The sequence below is a fragment of the Hyperolius riggenbachi genome, chromosome 6 (genome assembly GCF_040937935.1).
Source record: "Hyperolius riggenbachi isolate aHypRig1 chromosome 6, aHypRig1.pri, whole genome shotgun sequence".
Classification (NCBI taxonomy): Eukaryota; Metazoa; Chordata; class Amphibia; order Anura; family Hyperoliidae; genus Hyperolius; species Hyperolius riggenbachi.
The window spans coordinates 152,540,402-152,560,214 of record NC_090651.1 but is presented as its reverse complement, the minus strand read 5'-3'; the positions used below and the strand labels follow the sequence as shown (position 1 = coordinate 152,560,214).

The 19,813-nt window shown below is 45.0% G+C and overlaps 1 protein-coding gene across 1 annotated transcript in view; it reads left to right on the top strand.

Moving 5' to 3' along the window:
- The first annotated feature begins 3,146 nt into the window (after window positions 1-3,146).
- Window positions 3,147-19,813, top strand: part of LOC137522079 (coagulation factor XIII B chain-like) — a 97,450-nt gene continuing 80,783 nt past the window's right edge. Inside the window, exon 1 of the mRNA XM_068242105.1 lies at window positions 3,147-3,260. Within this exon, the coding sequence (XP_068098206.1) occupies window positions 3,200-3,260 (61 nt within the window). The 5' untranslated portion in view covers window positions 3,147-3,199. The remainder of the gene's footprint in view (window positions 3,261-19,813) is intronic.

Sequence of the window (19,813 nt, the reverse complement as noted above, 5' to 3'; positions counted from 1 at the left end):
TTCTCACTGGAAACGGAGATGCTCTGCTTGATTTGGTCATTTCAAATAGATTAGATAATTTTACTAATTTGCAAGTTCAAGAACACTTGGGAAACGGTGACCATAATATGGAAACGTATGACCTGCAACGTAACCATTTACTGACATCCTAACGTATTAAAACGTCATGCTTACCGCTATTAACAGCAACATGACGTTTTAATACATCGCGCGTTCCCGCCGCTGCTACCGCCGTGTGCGTGCCGCTGCCGCCGCTGTTTCCGTCAGGCTTCCGTGCTGGGTGATTGGGGAAGAAGACCGAACGGTCCTCTACCCAATCGCAGTGCCTGGAGCGAATGGACGTGACCGCGAACAGTGGCTACGTCCATTCACAAAAACAGGAAAAGAAACAATTAAATAAAGTGAAGAAAAAAATAAGTGAACACTTCCTATAACGAGTGTTCACTAGCGCCATCTTGTGGCCAAAAAGTATATTACACCTACAAAATACATACATTATCAAGTACATACAGATCATTAATAAAATTGCACTTCCAACCCCCCCCCCCCCCCCCCCCCCCCAAAAAAAAAACACTTGTAAAAAAAATCAGCTTAAAAATAAATAAATAGCTGCCTTAGGGACTCAGCTTTGTTAATCTATATTTTATGGGGGAAAATTAATCTTAACCACTTCCCTACCACAGGTTTTTTCCACTTCAAGACCAGAGCAATTTTCACATAACGCACCTCCCATTCATTTGCCAATAACTTTATGACTACTTAACACACTGAAACGATCTATGTATTATTTTTTTGCGGGAAAAACTAGGCTTTCTTTGGGCTATACTTTTTGCTAAGAATTATTTTATTTAATATGCATTTTACAGGGAAGAAGAAGAGAAAAATTGCAAAAATTAATCATTTCTTAGTTTTCAGCCATTGTAGTTTAAAAAAAAAAAAGTGCTATTGTAGGTAAAACAGTCACATTTTATCTGCCCATTTGTCCCGTTAATTACAATACTTAAATTGCGTCCCTAGTACAACGTATGGCGATAATATTTTATTTGGAAACAAAAGTGTATTTTTTTTCAGTTTAGTGTTTTTTTTTTATACTATAAACATAATTATAGGCTTTTATTTACAAAAGCAACATTAATATATCGACATGACATACATATTTAAAAAGTCCCTAAGGTAACGATTTATGTAGGTTTTTTTTATAATGTTGTAATTTTTTTTATTTTTTATTTACAAGTTTTATTTTGGTAACTATGGGTTAGGGGTGGAAGGGGTTTAACAATAGTAAATATTTAAATAAATGTTTGAATGTAAGAGTGTATTGTGGTATATTGGGGTGTATATGGTTGTATTTTACTTTTTGGCCACAAGATGGCACTACACTTAGCTCACTGTCTGCTGTTTACAGCAGATAGGAACTAAACTGTTTGTAACAGTTTCCTTGGGTTATGAATGAGAGATGCTCTCTCTCCCATTCATATCTGCACGGGGATCAGGGCTGAGAATGGATTATTCTCATGCCCTGAACACAGAAGAACGGGGATGCGGCGGAAACGGCGCTGGAATCGCGATTGGCGGCGGTGAGTAAACAGTGCGTGTATATATACGCCCCTGATCTGCTAGAGGTAAACACAGGGGCGTATATATACGTAGCAGAAATCTGGAACTGGTTAATTTATTACATAGGGGCTTGTAATTATGGCCAGAACAAAAAAAAAAACAGAACAGAAAAATAACACTTATATTTCAAAATAATATACTGTCGCCATACATTGTGATAGGGACATAATTTAAACGGTTTAATAATTGGGACAACTGGGCAAATAAAACGTGTTTGTTTTATCCACAGGAGAATGTTTAATTTTAAAACTATAATGGTTGAAAACTGAGAAATAATGATTTTTTTCTTTTATTTTCATTTTTTCTCATTAAAACACATTTAGAATAAAAAAATTCTTAGCAAAATGTACTATCCACAGAAAGCCTAATTGGTGGCGAAAAAAACAAGGTATGGATCATTTTCTTGTGATAAGTAGTAATAAAGTTATTAGGGAATAAAAGGGAGGAGCGCTGACAACTAAAAATTGCTCTGGTCCGTTAGGATAAAAACCCTTGGGGGTGAACTGGTTAAAGTGTACCTAAAGCGATATGTGACATGATGAGATAAATATGTGTATGTGCAGTACAAAACATTAATAACCAGGCGGTTTTACTTGTTTTATTTTGCTGCCTGAAAGCGTTAATTTCTGGGAGTGGAAGTGACAGTTTCTGTCTTGTCCGTAGCTTAACCTCTTGCCGACCGCGTCATGCCGATGGGCGTGGCCGCGGTGGCGGCCCCAGGACCGCCTAACGCCAATTGGCGTAAAGTCCTGGGGCTCTGTTTTGAATGAGGTCGCGTGCACGCTGCGCGCGCATCTCATTCTCGGAGGGCGGAGCTCCGCCCCCTCTTCAGTCTCCGAGCGACTGTTAGACGGCGTGATCGCCGTCTATTTACCCGTACAGCGCTGCGATCGGCAGCAGCGCTGTACTGGGGACAGCCGACACTGGAGAGCGATCGGCTCTCATAGGCAGAAGCCTATGACAGCCTGATCGCCACAATTGGCTGGCTGTGGGGAGGGAGGAAATATTTTTAAAGTAACACACTTTTTTTTTTAATAAAAACAACAACAAAAATATTTGCACCAAAAATAAGCAATCTGGGGGCGATCAGACCCCACCAACAGAGAGCTCTGTTGGTGGGGAGAAAAGGGGGGGGGGAATCACTTGTGTGCTGTGTTGTGCGGATCTGCAGCTTAGTCTTAAAGCTGCAGTGGCACATTTTGCTAAAAATGGCCTGGTCACTAGGGGGGTTTAGCCCTGCAGTCCTCAAGAGGTTAACAGTGAAATGGATTTTTCCTTATTTTGTTGTTGTTCCGCACAGTACATATTACACAGCCACAGGTTAGGCACTAGGGCAGAGTGTATTAGGGTTAGAACCGTACTGGAAACATTTTAATTGCATATCATACTTGCATTCTCATTAGCACTTACTATGCTGTGTATAGCATTTCTGATGGCTTGGTACGGTTTCCCGACTGCATTGTGGAAATATTAACAAGAAGTTGTAAATGTCAAACAGCCTTGGTCAATTATTAATAGACTGCCAAAAAAATATTGCCTAAAACCTGGAGGGTAACAGAATGTGCTTGGACACGAGGAAAACATGAAAAGAAACAATTTCCTGCTGTTAGCTGTAGCCTACTCGATTTTTCGTCCAGCAGAAGGTAAGATTTTTGCACTTGTAATTGTGTGTTTTGGAATAATATAAACATCATCCTTCTTAAGGTGGCTGTAGATGGGTAAATTCCTCAACAAGAAAAAGAGTGCAGTATACATGTCCTAATGGGTGTCACACAGTAACTACAGGAATTAGTTACATGACATTGTCCCCAATAGAAAGGAGAGAAACAAGATGATTGGGCGTTTTGAAACCTACCTTGACTTGTATTCTTTTCACGATATACTACTGTATAGCAAGCACTCACATGTCACGCAGAACCTGCTTACATTACACCTAGCCACTACCCCTCCCCATGGCAAGAACACACATGGCACTCAGTACACAACAAGACACACATTATCCCTCCCCTAGTCGCCATCCATCATCTGCGTTGGTGCCCATTACCCCTATAGTTGGCACCCAGTGCTTGCACCAAGCACCTACATGATATCCAGTTTAACACACACACTGCACCCAATATGGCACTTAGTACTTACATCAAACTGCCACATGACAACCAGTTCCCTTTGCCCTATAGCTGGCACTCAGTTCTCGCACCCTAATGGCACAATATCTGCACCCAGCCCCGAGGTGGCACCCCTTACTCACACCTGCACACAGCCTCCACATGGCACCCACTATCTGCAGCCACATAAACAGTACCCACGCCTGAAGTACCTGCAATCACAACCCATATGATGAACAATGCCCACCCATAGCCAGCACCCAGTGCAGGCATGGCACCAAGTAGTTGCACCCTTGTGGCATTTAGTACTTGCTCCCACATTTCATCTGCAGTAGTTTCAGCTGCACCAAGCCTCCACTTGGTGCCCAGTATCCACACCAAGCACTCACATGGCATCTAGTACACATCAAGAACACACAAAGCACTGCATTATCTGCAACACCCACATGATACTTGATACCCACCCATAGCCAGAACCCCACATGACACCCTGCACCCAGGGCCCACATGGAACCCAACATCTGCATTCAAACCCACATGACAACCAATACCCCACTTGAGGCTCAGTATTTGCACCTAGGACACACATGACACTCTATACCACCCATAATCAACAGCAAAAATCTATTAACCCTTTGCACTCTTGCATGCAAATGTTCAAACATGCATTCACAGATTCACTCATCCAGGCACAACTGTTATCCCTACAGCTAAGTTAAAAACTGGGGTCTTAGTTCACAGAAGAATGCATTCTTATGCTTAGTCACCTATACTGCGCAGAAGTACCCACGTAAACATAGGTGTCCTAACTCTGGCCCTGTAACATTCATAGTGCAGACATGCAAACACATTCATTGCATCAAACCTATCAATGGATTAGGAGCACACATCCTGACGTCCTCTCCTGGGACAGATAGTGCATCTGACCAATCGCACAAGGGAGCTAACGTAACGTATCCATGTGCACCATGCACATACACTAGCATAAGCTGTGTGCATGCTGACAAACCCATACAGGGGAAGGAGGGAGTGCACTGAATTAGACCCTAGCTTTTAACTTAGCTGTAGGGATAACATTTGTGCCTGGATGAGTGAATCTGTGAATGTATTTGTTTGAACATTTGCATGCAAGAGTGCGAAGGGTTAATAGATTTTTACCCATAATCAACACAATACTCAAACTGCACCAAGTTCCCTAGCCAATTATATGCACCTAGTACCCTTCCGTGGCCTGCACCCAGTACCCACGTATAGTCCAAACGCATATGAAACTCTGTACTCTCCCATGGCACACATCCAGGCCATACATGGCACGCATTACTCATGTCCTACCCACTGCACCTACATGCACCCAGTACCCACTATTGGCCTGTACCCAGTACTTGCATGGCTCCCTGTACCAATAAGTACTCACATGGAACCCAATATTGTTTATCACCTTCGGCTACTCCTTCAGCACCCAATACTGCTTAGCACCAACTGCAAATAAACACCCGATACAAACTGGACCTTGATACCCACTGCAGCTTGACACAGACTGTACTTTGGCACCTCAGTACCCACTGCAAGTTGGCACAAACTGGACCTTTGCATCTTACTAGCCACTGCTGATTTGAGGGTGGTGGAGCCAAAATACTTAGTTGGAAGGAAATAGACACAAAGTCTGCCTGATACTGCTATAAAGGAAGGGGGGGGGGGGGGTAAGGCTGCCTAATACTGCTTTCTGTAGAGGGGGTATTATATACACAATTTAGCACAATTGATTGATTGGGCCCCTTTTTAAAATTTGAACACCAACCCCTTGAGGATTATCTGCATGGCCCTGCTGTAGAGTGGCAGACATACTTCAACCAATAAAATACAATAGTGTGTACCTATGCGTGTTTTTGCTGCTCAGTACTTCAATAAGTGCTGTTCTCACTAAATTAAAAAATAAAAACAATAGTATTTAAAGTATGTACTACACATAAATACAGTTATCCCCTTGCTGCTTTGTATCCCCATCATTTGGTTCATAGTATGCCAGATTGGTACCCTATCTATATTGACAGATGTTCTGTAGCAATGTCAGGGTCTGTTAGAGCAGGGCTTTTCAACCTGTGGTACGCGTACCACCGGTGGTACTTTGCTGTTGGCCAGGTGGTACACACCAGGTTTGCCTGCCACTTTATTGCCCGCATGCCACTTGTCCTGTCCTGCCTCCACAAAGTTTGGCTCCTCCTCCCTCGCTCCTTGCTGTGCTGCTCTGCTGCATACTTCAGACCTCAGATCAGTGGGGAAGAGACAGCCAGGCAAATGGTGCACAGCAATGGTGCAGATACAGAAAAAGACATCACTGCTCACTTCCTGTATTTTGAAGTATACACGCCGTCACCATGCACCGTTTGCCTGACTGTTACTTCTCTGAGGCTGGCTTACCGATGATCTGAGGTGTGAACTATTCCGCAGAGCAGCACAGCAAGGGGGGAGGCGAACTTTGTGGTGAGTCACTGCCTAGCTCTCTGATGGTGGGACTAGGCTACCTATATAATTATGCATGGGGGGGGGGGGGGGAGCGAGCACTGTAATAACAGTGCAGGAGATTTGGGCGCAGCCGGCGCCATCATAGGCCGAAATAAGAATTAAGGCTATAGCGGCGCACAGTCAGTAACTTCGGTGCCATCAGAAGACAGTGCTGAAGTTGCTTTTAAAACGCTGCAATTCGGCTTCCAGCAATTGCCGTATACAAGCTGTATCCTGCGCCCAATCTCCCGGCGGGCAGTTCCTATGTATGCGGGGGAGGAGAAAGAAAGGAACTACCTATATTGGCAATCTAATTGTAGTCGTTTTCCCCACCAATGCCTCCTACTTTTCCCCTCCCATATGCCCTCTTCTTTTCTTAAAGTGTACCTGTATAAAAGAAAAGTTCCCCGAGGGGTACTTACCTCAGGGAAGGGGAGGCCTTTGTATCCTAAAGAGGTTTCCCCCTTCCTCCACAGTAGAAGGGATCCAGTTCTGGGAGCCAGGGGTGCAGCTAAGGTTTTTGTGGCCCCAAGCGAACTGTAGGAAGTGGCCCTATGCTGCGGCGCGCAAAGCGCGCTGCGGCGAAAGTTGGGTGTGGCTATCCCGCATAAGTGGGTGTGGCCATGCCATGTGGGTGGAGCTGGAGGGTGGATTGGGGCGGGGCTGTTTGCGGGGAAAATTGATGTGGGGGTGATTGAGGCGCGCACAGCGCGCCGCGCCAAAAGATGGATTTGGCCATGACATTGTATGGGCGGAGCTTAACCGTAGCACAGCAAATATAGCCAACTATGACCATTAAATAATAAATGCAGCAACAGTTACCCCAGACACCAGAAAATAAAAACGCAATTTGTGCAACATTTCAACAGAAAACAAACAGAATTTGGGCCACATTTCAGCAGAAATCAAACGCAATTTGGGCCACATTTCAGCAGAAATCAAACGCAATTTGGGCCACATTTCAGCAGAAATCAAACGCAATTTGGGCACATTTTCAGCAGAAATCAAACGCAATTAAGGCCACATTTCAGCAGAAATCAAACGCAATTTGGGCACATTTTCAGCAGAAATCAAACGCAATTTGGGCACATTTTCAGCAGAAATCAAACACAATTAGGGAACGGTTCAGCAGAAATCAAACACAATTAGGGCACATTTTCAGCAGAAATCAAACACAATTAGGGCACAGTTCAGCAGAAATCAAACACAATTAGGGCACAGTTCAGCAGAATTCAAACACAATTAGGGCACAGTTCAGCAGAAATCAAACACAATTAGGGAACAGTTCAGCAGATATCAAACACAATTAGGGAACAGTTCAGCAGATACCAAACACAATTAGGGAACAGTTCAGCAGATATCAAACACAATTAGGGAACAGTTCAGCAGATATCAAACGCAATTAGGGCACATTTTCAGAGCTGCAAAAAGAAAAGCATTTACTCACCTGGCACTGGCAGAAGTCTTCTCTCCCCGTCTCCTCTCCTGGCCGGCTCCTCAGGCGTGCAGTTCCCACGGAGCTCCCTCCCTCCTCCAATCTCCCGCGCTGATTGAATCAGGGCTACGGGAAGATGGCCACCCGAAGCCCTGTACTGGAGGCATAAATAGTCTCCAGAGCAGGGCTTCGGCGGCGGCCATCTTCCCGTAGCCCTGCTCTGCTCTGCCAGCCCCGCGGGGCTGCGGGAAAACAGTGACGTCACTGAGCCGCCGAGGCCCCTACGATCTTGAGGCCCCAAGCAACCGCTTGGTTCACTTTATGCCTCGCGGCGCCCCTGCTGGGAGCCCCAAAGTTCTCCTTGTCGGTGTGTGCGCATGCGCAGTAGAATTTGTTTTCCTTGACTGCAGTGCTTGAGTTTAGGTCTTCTTTGAAGGGATACTGTAGGGGGGTCGGAGGAAAATGAGTTGAAGTTACCCGGGGCTTCTAATGGTCCTGTGCAGACACCCGGTGCCTGCGCAGCCACTCACCGATTTTCCGGCCCCGCCTCTGGTTCACTTCTGGAATTTCAGACTTTAAAGTCTGAAACCCACTGTGCCTGCGTTACCGTGTCCTCGCTTCCCCTGATGTCACCAGGAGCGCACGGCGCAGGCACAGACCATACTGGGCCTGCGCAGTACGCTCCTGGTGCCATCAGCGGGAGTGAGGACACGGCAATGCAGGCACAGTGGTTTTCAGACTTTAAAGTCTGAAATTCCAGAAGTGAACTGGAGGTGGGGCCGGAGCATTGGGGAGTGGCTGCGCGGGCACAGGATGTCTGAGGGGGACCATTAGAAGCCCCGGGTAACTTCAACTCATTTTCCCCTGACCCCCCTACAGTGTCCCTTTAAAGAGGTTCTGTGGGATTCTAAAAATTAATCTAACAAGCTGACCTTTATCTGGGGCTTCTATCGGCCCCCTGCAGCTGTAATGTCCCGTGCCGTCCTCCTACGATGCTCCGTTTCCCGACGCCGGTCCCGGTTTAATATTCATCTAAACAGACGAATAATGTTAGCTCCTGCTCGCGTCATCGGGAGCTTACTGTGTCAGCTTGTTTGATTCTTAGGATGCAAAAGAACTCCTTTTAAGTGAGAAGAATACGGTGGCTGCTATATTAATTTCATTTTAAACTATATAAGTTGATGCAGCCCTGCTGATCTGTCTCTGCAGAAATGTCTGAATCACACCAGAAACAAGCATGCAGCTAACCTTGTCAGATCTGACAATAATGTCAGAAACACCTGATCTGCATGTGCTTGTTCAGGAGCTGTGGCTAAAAGTATTAGAGGCAGAGGATCAGCATGATAGCCAGGTAACTGGCATTGCTTAACTCCTGGCGGTTGATTTTTTATGACAAATGGGCAGAAATCTGGTTTTTTTTTTTTTTTTTTTTCTCCTCTACTCATTGGTCCGGGCAGCGCAGGGCTTTGGCGGGGGGGCTCTTCCGCCGCTGCGTGCGGGCGATTGCCGCAGAGCGGCGGCGATCAAGCTGTGTGCATGGCTAGCAAAGTGCTAGCTACGCGCACAGCACTTTAAATGGGGCGAATCGCCCCACCAGGGGCTGAGATATCTTCCTGCGCGGCATAGCCCGAGCTCAGCTCGGGCTTACCGCCAGGAAGGTTAAAAGGAAATAAATATGGCAGCCTCAATATGCCTTTTACTTAATTTCACCTTCAACTACTCACTTTTTTCACTGTAGTGGTCCTTTAAACAGTTGAAATTTGACAGTTAGAAAAGGGCAGTTGAAAAATGGCAGTTGGAAAATGGCAGTTAAAATTTGACAGTTGGAAAATGGCAGTTAAAATTTGACAGTTGGAAAATGGCAGTTGGAAAATGGCAGTTAAAATTTGACAGTTGGAAAATGACAGTTGGAAAATGGCAGTTACAAGTTGAACTGTCATTTTCCAACTGTAATTTTCCAACTGCCATTTTCCAACTGTCAAATTTTAACTGTCATTTTCCACCTGTCATTTTCCAACTGCCATTTTCTCAACTCATTTAACAACTGCTAAATTTTAACTGTTGTTTTTCAACTGTCATTTTCCAACAGCCAAATCTCAACTGTCATTTTCCAACAGCCAAATTTCAACTGTTTTTCGACTGCCATTATTTTCCAACTGTCATTTTTTTAACTTCCATTTTTCGACTATCCTTTTCCAATTGTTTCCTTCTTCCTTTCCTATTTTATTTATTTCGCAAACACAAGCCTTGAGATCCTCAATGTTGAATGTTGATTTGCCACCTCATTTTGTGTTTTGGGGGCTACATTTGCATCACGATTTGCACAATTTAAAACTGGCTATCTCTAACAGTGACAGGTGTCAGATATGGTGGCTGGTTAAGGGCTCTGCCTCTGACGTAGGAGTCCTGGGTTCAAATCTTGGCTCTTCCTACTGCCTACTGAGTGCGCTCTAGTGGCTTCCTCGCAAGCACTTTGAGACAGGAGAAAAGCGCTATACAAAAAAAAGGAATTATTATATGGATAACTGTAGAGAGGGAGTGGAGAAAAAAAGCCTATGTTGGATTTTTATCTTCCTATCTTGCTCCCAGTCTAATGACCCATTTATTGTCTTCAACTTTCATAGTGGTTCTCTTTCCAGGCTAGCACTTTTAGCCACCTTTGAAACTTGTCCACACATTCTCAACCTTAGTGCTTAGTACTTGTGTTCCTCCACGATGGTGACCCTCTTTTTCTTGGGATACTTCAAATGTATTTATTTATTGTGCATTAGGGTGATTTATTGTTGCGGAGTTGTTTTTCAGATTAACTTACACTGTTTTTTTTCTTGATAAAGAGGTACTTTGTTGCTTTAGAATTTTGGATTATCTTAATTACCGATCTCTCTGTACCAATTTTTTGGAGTGCCAACCATTTACTTCTCTTTACAAAAATGTATGCCACTTGTTTTGCTCTGCATGCAGAGGCGTATCTAGAGGGGTTCAGGCATGGCTCGTGTCATGGCCGCCACAGCACCATGGGCGCCAAGCTTGCTCCTGTGCTATGCCCCATGCATGCCTCGTGCTTCTCTGTCACTCAGACCTCACATTACTTCTGTTATGTAGGGCGCACTTGGCTTAGTGTTAGAAAAGAGGAAAGAGAGGGAACGGAGATATTTCCATAAAAGAAACTTCAGCAATATCCCGAGCCAAAAAACACAGCCATAAAAATGTAGGTGAAAAAGGATGCTATTGTTAGAGGGGAATGTAACAGGAGGGAGGGGGCTCTGACTGAGGGGGGCGCAATTTTCATGTTTGCCATAGGCGCTATATTACCCAGATACGCCCCTGTCTGCATGGCAGTATTAATTGAAATGAGGCAGCACTGTGTTGGCACAGAGATGCATACCGCAGTTTATTGTCAGAACACAGCACAGCACATGAGAGTCTGTAACACATTACTGAAATAAGCTCAGCAATGCAGCAGTACATCCTGACCTTCACGGTTGTTATCAAATTACCATTTTAACCACTTGAGGACCTAGGGCTTTCTACCCCTTAAGGACCGGCCACTTTTTTTCCATTCAGACCACTGCAGCTTTCACGGTTTATTGCTCGCTCATACAACCTACCACCTAAATGAATTTTGGCTCCTTTTCTTCTCACTAATAAAGCTTTCTTTTGGTGCTATTTGATTGCTCCTGCGATTTTTACTTTTTATTATATTCAGCAAAAAAGACATGAATTTTGGCAAAAAAATGATTTTTTTAACTTTCTGTGCTGACAGTTTTCAAATAAAGTAAAATTTCTGTATACATGCAGCGCGAAAAATGTGGACAAACATGTTTTGGATAAAAAAAAAACCATTCAGCGTATATTTATTGGTTTGGGTAAAAGTTATAGCGTTTACAAACTATGGTGCAAAAAGTGAATTTTCCCATTTTCAAGCATCTATGACTTTTCTGACCCCCTGTCATGTTTCATGAGGGGCTAGAATTCCAGGATAGTATAAATACCCCCCAAATGACCCCATTTTAGAAAGAAGACATCCCAAAGTATTCACTGAGAGGCATAGTGAGTTCATAGAAGATATTATTTTTTGTCACAAGTAAGTGGAAAATGACACTTTGTTAAAAAAAAAAAAAAGAAGAGAAAAAGAAAAAAGAAAGAAGACACCCCAAGGTATTCCGTTAGTAGCATAGCGAGGTCATAGAAGATTTTATTTTTTTCAAAAGTTAGCGGAAAATTGATTTTTATTGTTTTTTTCACAAAGTGTCATTTTCCACTAACTTTTGACAAAAAATAAAATCTTCTATGAACTCGCTATGCTACTAACGGAATACCTTGGGGTGTCTTCTTTCTAAAATGGGGTCATTTGTGGGGTTCCTATACTGCCCTGGCATTTTAGGGGCCCTAAACCGTGAGGAGTAGTCTGGAAATCAAATTCCGCAAAATGACCTGTGAAAGCCTAAAGGTGCTCATTGGACTTTGGGCCCTTTAGCGCAGTTAGGGTGCAAAAAAGTGCCACACATGTGGTATCGCCGTACTCGGGAGAAGTAGTACAATGTGTTTTGGGGTGTATTTTTACACATACCCATGCTGGGTGGGAGAAATAACTCTGTAAATGGACAATTGTGTGTAAAAAATCAAAAGATTGTCATTTACAGAGGTATTTCTCCCACCCAGCATGGGTATGTGTAAAAATACACCCCAAAACACATTGTACTACTTCTCCCGAGTACGGCGATACCACATGTGTGGCACTTTTTTGCACCCTAACTGCTCTAAGGGGCCCAGAGTCCAATGAGTACCTTTAGGCTTTACAGGGGTGCTCACAATTTAGCACCCCGCCCACTTGCCAGGACAGTTACCAAACCCCACAAATGACCCCATTTTGGAAAGAATACACAACAAGGTATTCCATGAGGGTAATGGTGAGGTCATTGAAAATTTTATTTTTTGTCACAAGTAAACGGAAAATGACACTTTGTTAAAAAAAAAAATAAAAAAAAAATTCTGCTAACTTGTGACAAAAACTAAAATCTTTTATGAACTCACCGTGCACCTCACATAATACTTTAGGGTGTCCTCTTTCCAAAATGGGGTCATTTGTGGAGTCTGTCCTTGCATTTTAGGGTCTCTGCAATCATTACATGTATGGCCAGTATTAGGAGTTTCTGCTATACTCCTTATATTGGGTATACAAGTAATGCACTCTGGGCTGAAAGGAAAAATGAACGGCAAACATACCTTGCTCCACATCAATGGCAGTGATAACCTCAGGAGAGAGACACCCCGTGCCACCCTGCACTCAGGGTGAGCCACCAACTTATGTGACTGGGCCTCAGAACTTTAGTATACAGCATTATGCCTGTAGGATACAGCAATATGCCTGCCAATAGAGATGACTCTGTGTGGCATTAACCACTTGAGGACCTAGGGCTTTCTACCCCTTAAGGACCGGCCACTTTTTTTCCATTCAGACCACTGCAGCTTTCACGGTTTATTGCTCGCTCATACAACCTACCACGTAAATGAATTTTGGCTCCTTTTCTTGTCACTAATAAAGCTTTCTTTTGGTGCTATTTGATTGCTCCTGCGATTTTTACTTTTTATTATATTCATCAAAAAAGACATGAATTTTGGCAAAAAAATGATTTTTTTAACTTTCTGTGCTGACATTTTTCAAATAAAGTAAAATTTCTGTATACATGCAGCGCGAAAAATGTGGACAAACATGTTTTTGATAAAAAAAAAACCCATTCAGTGTATATTTATTGGTTTGGGTAAAAGTTATAGCGTTTACAAACTATGGTGCAAAAAGTGAATTTTCCCATTTTCAAGCATCTCTGACTTTTCTGACCCCCTGTCATGTTTCATGAGGGGCTAGAATTCCAGGATAGTATAAATACCCCCCAAATGACCCCATTTTGGAAAGAAGACATCCCAAAGTATTCACTGAGAGGCATAGTGAGTTCATAGAAGATATTATTTTTTGTCACAAGTAAGCGGAAAATGACACTTTGTGAGAAAGAAAAAAAAAAAAAAAAGTTTCCATTTCTTCTAACTTGCGACATAAAAAAATGAAATCTGCCACGGACTCACCATGCCCCTCTCTGAATACCTTGAAGGGTCTACTTTCCAAAATGGGGTCATTTGTGGGGTGTGTTTACTGTCCTGACATTTTGGGGGGTGCTAAATTGTAAGCACCCCTGTAAAGCCTAAAGGTGCTCATTGGACTTTGGACCCCTTAGCGCAGTTAGGCTGCAAAAAAGTGCCACACATGTGGTATTGCCGTACTCAGGAGAAGTAGTATAATGTGTTTTGGGGTGTATTTTTACACATACCCATGCTGGGTGGGAGAAATATCTCTGTAAATGACAATTTGTTAATTTTTTTTACACACAATTGTCCATTTACAGAGATCTTTCTCCCACTCAGCATGGGTATGTGTAAAAATACACCACAAAACACATTATACTACTTCTCCTGAGTACGGCGATACCACATGTGTGGCACTTTTTTGCACCCTAACTGCGCTAAAGGGTCCAAAGTCCAATGAGTACCTTTAGGATTTCACAGGTCATTTTGAGAAATTTCGTTTCAAGACTACTCCTCACGGTTTAGGGCCCCTAAAATGCCAGGGCAGTATAGGAACCCCACAAATGACCCTATTTTAGAAAGAAGACACCCCAAGGTATTCCGTTAGGAGTATGGTGAGTTCATAGAAGATTTTATTTTTTGTCAAAAGTTAGCGGAAAATGACACTTTGTGAAAAAACACAATTAAAATCAATTTCCGCTAACTTGTGACAAAAAATAAAATCTTCTATGAACTCGCCATACTACTAACGGAATACCTTGGGGTGTCTTCTTTCTAAAATGGGGTCATTTGTGGGGTTCCTATACTGCCCTGGCATTTTAGGGGCCCTAAACCGTGAGGAGTAGTCTTGAAACGAAATTTCTCAAAAATGACCTGTGAAATCCTAAAGGTACTCATTGGACTTTGGGCCCTTTAGCGCAGTTAGGGTGCAAAAAAGTGCCACACATGTGGTATCGCCATACTCGGGAGAAGTAGTACAATGTGTTTTGGGGTGTATTTTTACACATACCCATGCTGGGTGGGAGAAATACCTCTGTAAATGGACAATTGTGTGTAAAAAAAATCAAAAGATTGTCATTTACAGAGGTATTTCTCCCACCCAGCATGGGTATGTGTAAAAATACACCCCAAAATACATTATACTACTTCTCCCGAGTACGACGATACCACATGTGTGGCACTTTTTTGCACCCTAACTGCACTAAGAGGCCCAAAGTCCAATGAGTACCTTTAGGATTTCACAGGTCATTTTTGTTTCAAGACTACTCCTCGCGGTTTAGGGCCCCTAAAATGCCAGGGCAGTATAGGAACCCCACTAATGACCCCATTTTAGAAGGAAGACACCCCAAGGTATTCCGTACGGAGTATGGTGAGTTCATAGAAGTTTTTATTTTGTTGTCACAAGTTAGCGGAAATTGATTTTAATAGTTTTTTCTCACAAAGTGTCATTTTCCGCTAACTTGTGACAAAAAATAAAATCTTCTATGAACTCACCATACTCCGTACGGAATACCTTTGGGTGTCTTCTTTCTAGAATGGGGTCATTTGTGGGGTTCCTATACTGCCCTGGCATTTTAGGGGCCCTAAACCGTGAGGAGTAGTCTTGAAACCAAATGTCGCAAAATGACCTGTGAAATCCTAAAGGTACTCATTGGACTTTGGGCCCCTTAGCGTACTTAGGGTGTAAAAAAGTGCCACACATGTGGTACCGCCGTACTCAGGAGAAGTAGTATAATGCGTTTTGGGGTGTATTTTTACACATACCCATGCTAAGTGGGAGAAATATCTCTGTAAATGACAATTGTTTGATTTTTTTTACACACAATTGTCCATTTACATAGAAATTTCTCCCACCCAGCATGGGTATGTGTAAAAATACACCCCAAAACACATTATACTACTTTTCCTGAGTACGGCGGTACCACATGTGTGACACTTTTTTGCAGCCTAGGTGCGCTAAGGGGCCCAACGTCCTATTCACAGGTCATTTTGAGGCATTTGTTTTCTAGACTACTCCTCGCGGTTTAGGGCCCCTAAAATGCCAGGGCAGTATAGGAACCCCACAAGTGACCCCATTTTAGAAAGAAGACACCCCAAGGTATTCTGTTAGGTGTATGACGAGTTCATGGAAGATTTTATTTTTTTGTCAAAAGTTAGCGGAAAGTGACACTTTGTGGAAAAAAACCAATAAAAATCAATTTCCGCTAACTTTTGACAAAAAATAAAATCTTCTATGAACTCGTCATACACCTAACAGAATACCTTGGGGTGTCTTTTTTTCTAAAATGGGGACACTTGTGGGGTTCCTATACCGCCCTGGCATTTTACGGGCCCAAAACCGTGAGTAGTCTGGAAACCAAATGTCTCAAAATGACTGTTCAGGGGTATAAGCATCTGCAAATTTTGATGACAGGTGGTCTATGAGGGGGCGAATTTTGTGGAACCGGTCATAAGCAGGGTGGCCTTTTAGATGACAGGTTGTATTGGGCCTGATCTGATGGATAGGAGTGCTAGGGGGGTGACAGGAGGTGATTGATGGGTGTCTCAGGGGGTGGTTAGAGGGGAAAATAGATGCAATCAATGCACTGGGGAGGTGATCGGAAGGGGGTCTGAGGGGGATCTGAGGGTTTGGCCGAGTGATCAGGAGCCCACACGGGGCAAATTAGGGCCTGATCTGATGGGTAGGTGTGCTAGGGGGTGACAGGAGGTGATTGATGGGTGTCTCAAGGTGTGATTAGAGGGGGGAATAGATGCAAGCAATGCACTGGCGAGGTGATCAGGGCTGGGGTCTGAGGGCATTCTGAGGGTGTGGGCGGGTGATTGAGTGCCCTAGGGGCAGATAGGGGTCTAATCTGATAGGTAGCAGTGACAGGGGGTGATTGATGGGTAATTAGTGGGTGTTTAGGGTAGAGAACAGATGTAAACACTGCACTTGGGAGGTGATCGGACGTCGGATCTGCGAGCGATCTATTGGTGTGGGTGGGTGATCAGATTGCCCGCAAGGGGCAGGTTAGGGGCTGATTGATGGGTGGCAGTGACAGCGGGTGATTGATGGGTGGCAGTGACAGGGGGTGATTGATGGGTGGCAGTGACGGGGTGATTGATGGGTGATTGATAGGTGATTGACAGGTGATTGACAGGTAATCAGTGGGTTATTACAGGGGAGAACAGATGTAAATATTGCACTGGCGAATTGATAAGGGGGGGTCTGAGGGTAATCTGAGCGTGTAGGCGGGTGATTGGGTGCCCGCAAGGGGCAGATTAGGGTCTGATCTGATGGGTAACAGTGACAGGTGGTGATAGGGGGTGATTGATGGGTGATTGATGGGTAATTAGTGGGTGTTTAGAGGAGAGTAAACGCTGCGCTTGGGTGGTGATCTGATGTCGGATCTGCGGGCGATCTATTGGTGTGGGTGGGTGATCAGATTGCCCGCAAGGGGCAGGTTAGGGGCTGATTGTTGGGTGGCAGTGACAGGGGGTGACAGGGGGTGATTGATGGGTGATAGGTGATTGGCAGGTGATTGACAGGTGATCAGTGGGTTATTACAGGGAAGGATAGATGTAAATAATGCCCTGGCGAATTGATAAGGGGGGGGTCTGAGGGTAATCTGAGCGTGTAGGCGGGTGATTGGGTGCCCGCAAGGGGCAGATTAGGGTCTGATCTGATAGGTAACAGTGATAGGGGGTGATTGATGGGTGATTGATGGGTAATTAGTGGGTGTTTAGAGAAGATAACAGATGTAAACAATACATTTGGGAGGTAATCTGACGGCGGGTTTGCGGGCGATCTAATGGTGTGGATGGGTGATCAGATTGCCCGCAAGGGGCAGGTTAGGGGCTGATTGATGGGTGGCAGTGACAGGGGGTGATTGATGGGTGATAGGTGATTGACAGGTGATCAGTGGGTTATTACAGGGAAGAACAGATGTAATGAATGCACTGGTGAATTGATAAGGGGGGGTCTGAGGGCAATCTGAGCGTGTGGGCGGGTGATTGGGTGCCCGCAAGGGGCAGATTAGGGTCTGATCTGATAGGTAAAAGTGACAGGTGGTGATAGTGGGTGATTGATGGGTGATTGATGGGTAATTAGTGTGTGTTTAGAGGAGAGAATAGATGTAAACAATGGATTTGGGAGGTGATCTGATGTCGGATCTGCGGGCGATCTATTGGTGTGGGGGGGTGATCAGATTGCCCGCAAGGGGCAGGTTAGGGGCTGATTGATGGGTGGCAGTGACAGGGGGTGATTGATGGGTGATTGATGGGTGATTGACGGGTGATTGACAGGTGATTGACGGGTGATTGACAGGTGATCAGGGGGGATAGATGCATACAGTGCATGGGGGGGGGGGGTCTGGGGAGAATCTGGGGGGTGGGGGGGTGATCAGGAGGGAGCAGGGGGCAGGGGGGGGGGTATAAAAAAAAAATAGCATTGACAGATAGTGACAGGGAGTGATTGATGGGTGATTAGGGGGTGATTGGGTGCAAACAGGGGTCTGGGGGGTGGGCAGGGGGGGGTCTGATGGGTGCTGTGGGCGATCTGGGGCGGGGGGGGGAGAAAATCAGTGTGCTTGGTGCAGACTAGGGTGGCTGCAGCCTGCCCTGGTGGTCCCTCGGACACTGGGACCACCAGGGCAGGAGGCAGCCTGTATAATACACTTTGTAAACATTACAAAGTGTATTATACACTTTGTATGCGGCGATCGTCGGGTTAACATCCCGCCGGCGCTTCCGTATGGCCGGCGGGATGTTGCGGCGAGTGAGCGGCGACAGGCGGAGGCGGAGGATCGCGTCACGGATGACGCGATCGCTCCGCCCATGCCCAAACAAGGACCGCCGCCATTTGTCAATACGGCGGTCCTTGCGGCGTCTGCTTCCCGGCCGCCATTTGTCTATACGGCGGTCGGGAAGTAGTTAAAGCATCATCATAGGCCCAAATCACATATAAACCGGGGGTGTCCACACTCAAGGGAAATTCAAACATGCCGTCTTATATCGCCAACCCAGGACAGATCAGCAATATCAAGCATGGAAACCAATCCTTCTTCCCACTTTTATGCTTACCCGTTTTTTTGGTTTTCAAGCTCACCTCTCCTCCACCTGGGACATTGTGCGAAAGACCAGCGAGTGTGTGCCTACTCCTGTGTCTGGAGTTCCCTATGTTCTAATAGTGTACCTGCTCGTGGTACCTCTCAAAGCACTCCCCTATGCATAGGCCAGGCTGGTCAGGACAGCGGGGACAATAAAAACTGGTGTCATTCCTTCTTCCAGTCCTGCTGCAGACACGACAACGTTTTCTTCGGATGCGTTGACCTGGGGCACACGGAATCTGATAGGCGTAATGCCTACCATGCAGTCGGCTAGTTGCATCTGGGGGGGGGGCCCTGGCACCTCCTGGATACAGGATGTCCAGAATGATCTGTTCCTGAAATTGGAGGAAAGATCCAGTTCTCCCAGCCTTACTGTAGAGAACAAAGCTGTTGTAAACTGCCAATTGAATCAGATAAAAAGACACTTTCTTATACCAGCGTCTTGTTTTCCGGGTAACTAAATAGGGCGCTAACCTCTGGTCATTGAAGTCCACCCCTCCCATGTTGACATTATATTCGTGGACGACAAGGGGCTTTTCAATGACCTTAGTTGCCCGTTGAATTTGGACTGTCGTGTCTGTGTGAATGGTGGACAGAAAGTAAACGTCCCTCTTGTCCCTCCATTTCACCGCGAGCAGGTCTTCAGTACGCAAGGCGGCCCTCTGCCCCCGTTGAAGTCTGGTGTTAATGAGCCGTTGGGGGAAGCCCTGGCGACTAGGCCGCGCAGTGCCACAGCATCGGATTCCTTCTAACTTTAAGTGCTGAAAGAGGGCCACACTTGTGTAATAATTGTCCACAAAAAGATGGTACCCCTTCCGGAACAAGGGTGACACCAAGTCCCACACAACCTTTCCACTGCTCCCCAGGTAGTCAGGGCATCCGACCGGCTCCAATTTTGAGTCTTTTCCCTCATAGACCCTAAAACGACATGTATAGCCTGTGGCCCTTTCACAGAGCTTATACAGTTTCACCCCATACCGGGCGCGCTT